This window comes from Tupaia chinensis, unplaced genomic scaffold (assembly GCF_000334495.1).
Source record: "Tupaia chinensis unplaced genomic scaffold, TupChi_1.0 Scaffold000316_1, whole genome shotgun sequence".
Classification (NCBI taxonomy): Eukaryota; Metazoa; Chordata; class Mammalia; order Scandentia; family Tupaiidae; genus Tupaia; species Tupaia belangeri.
The window spans coordinates 4,897,519-4,905,137 of record NW_006159809.1 but is presented as its reverse complement, the minus strand read 5'-3'; the positions used below and the strand labels follow the sequence as shown (position 1 = coordinate 4,905,137).

General features: G+C 47.3%; 1 protein-coding gene across 1 annotated transcript in view; it reads left to right on the top strand.

Annotated features, from left to right (window-relative positions):
• The window catches only part of NOTO (notochord homeobox), a 10,983-nt gene that overhangs the window by 570 nt on the left and 2,794 nt on the right, over positions 1 to 7,619 (top strand). The window contains exon 2 of the mRNA XM_006151308.2: positions 4,825 to 5,039. Within this exon, the coding sequence (XP_006151370.1) occupies positions 4,825 to 5,039 (215 nt within the window). The remainder of the gene's footprint in view (positions 1 to 4,824; positions 5,040 to 7,619) is intronic.

The following is a 7,619-nucleotide window of genomic DNA, read 5'->3' as shown; positions in this document are numbered from 1 at the left end:
CTCTGAGAAGGAAACCTACGTGCTAAGCCCTGATTAACCCAGCGAGAATGTGACTGCTCAGACTTTCTCCTCCAGCGTTAACCTCCCTCTGCAGAAACTCTTGCCACTTTGGGCTGCCCGGTTCACGCTCGCCCATGTCATGAGGAAAATAGGAGCCAAGGTAGTTCAGGCTTAACAACCCATGCCAAGGTCGCCGGGACACAGTCTCGCCTGGTCCTACTCCCAGCACCTCATCCTGCTCATCCTCAGCCCCTGTCAGCAGTGCCTCAGCCCCGGGCTCTCAGACCCACCCAAATTCACCACTGTGCCTGGGAGCTGTGCCCATCACGCCACGCCACCTTTTCTCCAGCTCCCACACACCTGAGGTCTGAAAAGCAGTTTACTACCTTACGTACAGCAGTCTCATGTTCCCATAGTTCTTGCTCGGTACTACATGCACAGCCCAAACCTCAAAATGTATATATACTAAGATACATGAAGTTTCCTTCTGTCTCCATTCCCTGGCCACCTACTTCCCACGGTATTTTTTGTATATTTAATACCTGAAAACACACACACACACGCGCGTACACACACACGCATGCACACACACACTCCTATTCTTCCTCCCTTTCCCCCACACATACCATACACACTGCTCTGCACGCTCCTCTTTCCTTTGACCATACAGCTTGAAGATTTTTCCAATCCATAAAGAACTTCTCTTACAACCATTGTAATCCATTGTAGGAACGTGTCATAATTATTTAATGACGTCCCATTGCTCGCTTCTCATCACCGCTGTTACATAAAGTGCACTAATGAATAACCCTGCACACACGGTATCCCACTACAGTTGGACTTTCTGGGTCTAAGGAGTATATGCTCGTTCAGTTTGACCAGAATGCCCTCCACAGAGCTGGCACTCCCCGCGTCCTCCCACCAGCTGTAAGAGTGCCCCCCATCCCAACAAGCTCACCAGAAAATAATGGTATCGCTGTGTTGGTTCAAAGTACATTTCTCTGTGATAAGTGAGACTGGGTGTCTTTATATGTCTAAGAACCATTCGTATTTCCTAGTTCATGTACTTTACCCATTATTGTTTTCTTTTTAAAGTGGTTTAGCTTGCTATAGGGTATGTGTCCTGACTAGAGAGAGAGAGAGACAGAGAGAGACAGAGAGAGAGAGAGAGTAAGAAATTACCTCCCAAAAGGGATAGTCATGCTGCAGTCTCTTCTGTTCCATTCTTGTCTGGGACTTGGGGCACACATACACACACGCCTGCTGTGATTTTCAAGCCACAGGGTCCAGGACAGGAACCATGCAGATGACCACGTGAGAGCCAGCAACTTTAACCTCCACATCACCTGCTGGTTCAATTTTTCTCCTTTCATTTTTTTTTTTTAAATGTACACTCACAGGAGAGAGAAAGAGAAGGAAGGCAAGTGAGCAAACATCTACCAAGGGAGATGACCACACTGCAATCGCTTCTTCTCCAGTCTCCTCTGAGAATTTTGAGCATACACGTGTGCCCAGTGTGTTTTTCTTATATTTCTTAAGAGAGATTTTTTGCTATAGGGCATGTGCGATCGCCAGAGAGACGGAGTGAGACCAAGGAACAAAAGATGAGAAGGATGGCCACTCTGCAGTCTCTTCTCCTTCATTCTCCTCTCAGGATTTTGGGCATGCATGCACACGCACCTGGCATGAGTTTTAAGCTGCCAGGTCCAGGATTCGAACTGTAGTCAACTATGTGGGAGTCCAGCCATGTAACCATTACACCATCTGCTGGTCCTACCCAGTGTGTTTTTCAAGCTGCCGTGTCTAGGACTCAAACCATGCAGTCAGTTTGGGGTATCCAGCTTCCTAAATCACCATGCCATCTGGCTAGCCCTGGCCATTTTTCTTTTTTTCCCTTTCCTTTCCTTTCCTTTCCTTTCCTTTCTTTCCTTTCCTTCTCTTTCCTTTCCTTCTTTCTCTTTCTCTCTCTCTCTCTCTCTCTCTCTCTCTCTCTCTCTCTCTCTCTCTCTCTTCTTTCTTTCTTCCTTCCTTTTTTAGTAATTCTGCTACAATGGGCATATGCTTCCCAGAGATAGAGAAACAGAGAGAGAAGGAAAGCAAGAAAGCAATACCGCTGGAGGATGGTCTGGCCACATTCCCTCTTCATTTTGCCCTGCGTTCAGGATTTTGGGCATGCAAACACAGATGCCCAGAGTGTTTTTGAAGCCACCAGATCCAAGACTTGAACTGCACTGTTGGCCATATAGGATCCAGCTGCCTTAACCACAAGGCCACAGGCTGGCCCAAAACTCTTTTTATATTGAGGGAAATTAGCCCTTTGACTTATTATTATTTTATGTCAGAGGATATATGCACTTCAAGAGAGAGAAAAAGAGGGAACCAGCAGTTAGTGTAATGGCTATGTCGCTGGACTCTCACGTAGTCAACCGCGGTTCGCATCCCGGACCCGGTGGCTTAAAACTCACGCCGGGCGTGTGTGTATGCGTGCCCAAGATCCTGAGAGGAGAATGGAGAAGGAATTGTGGCGTGATCACCCCCCCACGGGGGTGATTTCTTGCTTTCTGTCTCTCTGTCTCTGTCTGTCTGGCGAGTGCACGCACCTTATAGCGAAAATCTCTCCCCCGCCCAAAAAAAAAGAGAGAGAGAGAAAGAGAAAGAGAAAGCACTACCCAATAAGGCCTGGTCACACCACAATCTTTTTTCCTCCGACTTGCCATCCCATCAGGATTCTGTCATACTTAGAAAGATACTCCAAAGTCATAAAACAATTTCTCCTGGTTTCTTCTAGATTTCTGTGGGTTATACTTTTTCACACTTAAATATTTGTCCCATTTGGAATTTTTCTTGGTGCAAAGTGTGAGGTATGGATGCAGCTTAATTTTTCCCAGATCTGGACCTAACCCATCTATAAACAAGTCATGTTTCCCCCCTCACATTGTCTCTGATGTCATGATTTTTATAATGCCATTGACTTTCTTCTCGCTCCATGCCTGAGACAGTCCCAAGCACTTCAGATACTGTGTGTTTAAATCCTGTGACATCATTGGGATTATTAGCACCATTTGACATATGCGGAAATGAAGGCTCATGGAAGGGTACTGATTTGTCCAAATTTGATCCCTGCTAACCAGGGGTAGAGCTAGGATTTCAAACAGAGCTCTCAAGGAACACACGATACAGCCTCAGGTTTTCTCCTCCGGCCGTAACTACTTCAGCTTCTGAAATAAGGTAGGAAAGAAAGAACGCCAGGCTGCATATTTGCTAGGCTTTTCCTGGGCTTTTGGTCCTACCCCAGACAGGTGCATGGTAAACCTGGTGGCCCACTATCCCAGCTCTGCTCACTTTACTGTGGTAGACTGGCAGACCGTCTGCCAGCCCCGGGGCCTCCCCACAATTAGTGCGGGCTGAGCGGGCCCACCACCTTGTCCTCCCAGATGTTGTGGCTCACTCTCTTAGCCCCTTCAGTCTTTGACTCAGGTGTCACCCCTGGTTGACGCATCTCCAGTGGCCCACAGCTTGATGTGCTGGCTAGCACTTTTGCATTCCTTAAAAAGGCATTCTGGGGACCAGCAGTTAGCGTGATGGCTATGTCGCTGGACTCCCACGTAGTCAACAGTGGTTCGCGTCCCAGACCCAGTGGCTTAAAACTCATGCCGGGCGTGTGTGTGTGTGTGCCCAAGATCCCGAGAGGAGAATGGAGGAGAAGGGACTGCGGTGTGGCCATCCCTCCTGGGGGGGTGATTTCTTGCTTTCTGTCTCTCTGTCTCTCTCTGTCCGTCTGGCGAGCGCATGCGCCCTATAGCAAAAACCTGTCCAAAAAAAAAAAGGCATTCTGGACCAGCTGGTGGTATGGTGGTTAAGGCACTGGATCCCATATGTCTGACTGTGTGGTTCAAGTCCCAGACCAGGTGGTCTGAGAAACAGGCTGGACACATTGTATGCATGCCCAAAATTCTGACGAGCAAGTTGAAGGAGTAGGAATTGTGTGACCATCTCTCTTTCTCTCTCTCTCTCTCTCTCTCTCTTTCTCTCTCTCCCTCTCTCCAGCAGGTACATCCTCTGGCAAATTAAAAGAAAAGGGCTTCCTGTCCTCCAAGCAGACATAGCACCTCATGGGGGTGAGACTTGATCGTTAGAGAGTAGGTAGAATTTCAGGCCCCACTTGCCCTCTCATATGTACAGGGCGCAAGCCATACATACGGCTGTACATGGTGGCCCTGTCCCAATGTCACCACAGTAAGGTGGTTGTTGTTTCTCAAGATGCAAAGTACCCACACACATATACATTCGCCCTGTCCCACTTCCCTATCCCCCCTCATCCCTTAGCACTTATTGCTGTCTGACATACTAAATTATTTATTTATTTTTCTTGTTTACTGTGTGTTTTTCCCAGTTCTAAGATGTAAGCTCCATGAAGATAAGGATTTTTCTTTTTTTTTTTTTTTTAATTTTTCTCCTAAAACTGTGCCTGATACATAGTTGAATGAAAGGAAAGGGTGAATTCCAGCAGCTTTCTTTTCTGCCCATCCCATGAGGCTTCCCAAAGCAGTCAAGGGAAGGAGAGGGGAGGTTTGGCAACCCCTAGAAGGTGCCAGAAATCAAGCCACTCACCTGGAGAGTGGAGGCTGAAGGAGTCTCAGAGCATCGTCCGTCCTTCTCATTTGCTCGCTGTGATTTCTGCGCAGTCTCTTCCTTCTTTCTGTGCGACTTGGCCAAATGGGAGGCAGGGTAGTGGAGCCGTGTGTGTGTTCTTTCTTCTCCAGACTGGTGGGCAAGTGGCTGCTGTCTAACCTCCTCCCACGTCCGTTGTTGGTTGTTCTCTAGGCTGGGAGCTGGCTTACTTCCCAGGCCTCTGGGGCCCTTCAGACGGCACCTCATCCGAGGACCTTCAGGATACTGAGAGACATCAAAAGAGGGTCCGAACCATGTTTAACGTGGAGCAGCTGGAAGAGTTGGAGAAGACGTTTGCCAAACAGCACAATCTGGTGGGGCAGAAGAGAGCACAACTGGCAGCCCAGCTCAACCTGACAGAGAACCAGGTGGGACCTGGTGGGGTTGGGACTGTGCCTGGGGACACACAGGACCTCTGGAGGGCCTAAGTCCAGGGGGAGGAAGACAGGGTCTTCTTCCTTTGTACTAGACTGCTGAAGAGACAGGCCCTAACTTTTTGCACACTCTATATAATGAAAAGGACAAGCCCATCTGAAGTCACATTATGAGAACAACATAGAATGTTAATCTATACTATTAATATTAATCTAGAAATTTCTAACAAAGTATTTTCATGGTAAATAAAGAGCTGTCTGTGAAACTAAGTAGTTACTCAAGGAATTGGGCCAGCAGGTGGTGTGGTGGTTAAGGAGACTGGATTCCCACATGACTGACCAAGGTTCAAGTCCCAGACCTGGAGTCTTACTTTCTCACTTTCTCTCTCTCTCTCTTTATTGCTCTCCCCCTCCCCCACTCTGTCTCTCTCTGGTCGAATTTTAAAAAAAAGAGAGAGAGAATAAATAATATGTTAAATAAAATTCTTTTTAAAAAAGTAGTTACTCGAGAAGTTAAGTATTTTTTATAATTATTTTATTTTATTTATTCATTCATTCATTTTTTAATTTTACCAGAGAGAGACCGAGGTTGAGAATGAGAGAGAGAGGAAGCGAGAAAGCAAGCCACCAGATTCAGGACTCGAACCCTGGTCGGCCATGTGGGAGTGGACAGCTTAACCACCACGCCACCTGCTGGTCCCCAAGAATTTAAGTATTTTTTAAAATAATATTTAGTGAGCCAGTTGGTGACATGGAGATGAAAGTGCCTTGATCCCACATGGCTGACTATGTGTTTGAGTCCCAAAGCTGGCAGCTTGAAAAACACGCCAGGCACGTGTGTATGTGTGCCCAAAATCCTGAGGGGAGAAAGTGGAAGGGATTGCAGCATGGCTATCTCCCTGGGTGGTGATTCCTCACTTTCCTTCTTTCTCTCTCTGTGTCTCTCTGGCAAACACATGCACCCGAAGGCAAACCTAGAAATAATAATATTAATAATAATAAAAATTCAGGCCAGGATGGTGGCGCAGCAGTAATGCAATGCTTCCCAATGCCAAAGTCACATGGCAGTGTCCAGAGGACACCTGTACCAGCCAGGTGCACGTGCACATGCCTATGATCCTGGCTGGCAAAGGCTGGGTAGGTTGGAGCACAAAGACCCTATCGGGACTACTTTCTCTCTCTCTCAGTCTCTTTCTCTCATGAAGGAAATAAATAAATTCAAAAAGAATAATGAGTAGGCTAGCCTTGTAGCCTAGTGGTTAAGAAAGCCAGATCTCATATGGCCACCCAAAGTTTGAACCCCAGCCCCAGCAGCTGGAACTCACCAAGCACCTGTGCATGCATGCCCACATCCCAGCAGGATGGAGAAATGGGGGAGAAGGGATGAGGTGTAACCATCCTCCACTGGGGGGGTACTTTCTCCTTCCCACTCACTCTCTATTTCTCAGTTTCTGGTGTGTGTACATGCCCTCTGACAATTAAAATAATAATAGTAATAATAGATATTTCCTTGGCCTTTATATTCTCCTGCAGCTATTGTACCATTTCTCCTCTTATTTCATAGGCAAATTTCTCAAGAACTTGCTATGTTCACTCTCGCCAAGCCTTCACCTCCCATGTGTGTGTGTGTGTGTGTGTGTGTGTGTATATAAATAATTTTTTTAGGTTTTTGCCATAGGGCAGGTGTGCTAACCAGAGAGACTGAGAGGGAAAGTGAGCAATTACCCCCCTCCTCAGAGAGGATGAGCATCCCACAATCCCTTTTCCTCTACTCTCCACCTCAGAGAGAATGACTGAGAGGGAAAGTGAGCAATTATCCCCCTCCTCAGAGACGATGAGCTTCCCACAATCCCTTTTCCTCTACTCTCCACCTAGGATCTTGAGCATGCATACACACTCCCAGCCTGATTTTCAAGCCACCAGGCGCAGGACTTGAACTGCAGTTGACCATGTAGGAGTCCAGTGCGTTACCTACCACACTACCTGCTAGCCCCCACTTAATTTTCTAATTTTTTTTTTTTTCTGTGCTAGAGGGTACCTGTACTCATGAGAGAGAAAGAGAGAGAGAAAGAGAGAGAACCCTCGGATGGGGCCTGGTCACATCACAAACCTTTTCCTTGATTTCTCCATCCTATTAGGATTTGGGGTACACATACATACATGCCCAGCATTTTTTTTTGCGTGGGGGAGAGATTTTTATATAGGGTGCTTGCACTCGCCAGAAAGATAGAGAGACACAGAAAGGGAAATATCATTCCCCCAGGGGGGATGGCCACACCACAATCCCTTTTCCTTCAGTCTCCTCTCAGGATCTTGGGCATGCATGCACACATGCTCAGTGTGAGTTTAAGCCACCAGGTCCAGGACTCGAACTGCAGTCAACTACGTGGGAGTCCAGTGACATAGCCACTACTCCATCTGCTGGTCCCTGTGCCCAGCATTTTTAGCAAACCACTGGGGCTGGGAAAAACTTCGAACTGTGTTGGCCATGTGTGATCTGGCTTTCAAAGCATGGTGCTTACCAAGTGGGCCACGGGGCCTACTCCTTAACTCATTCTAATGTGACCTCTTTCC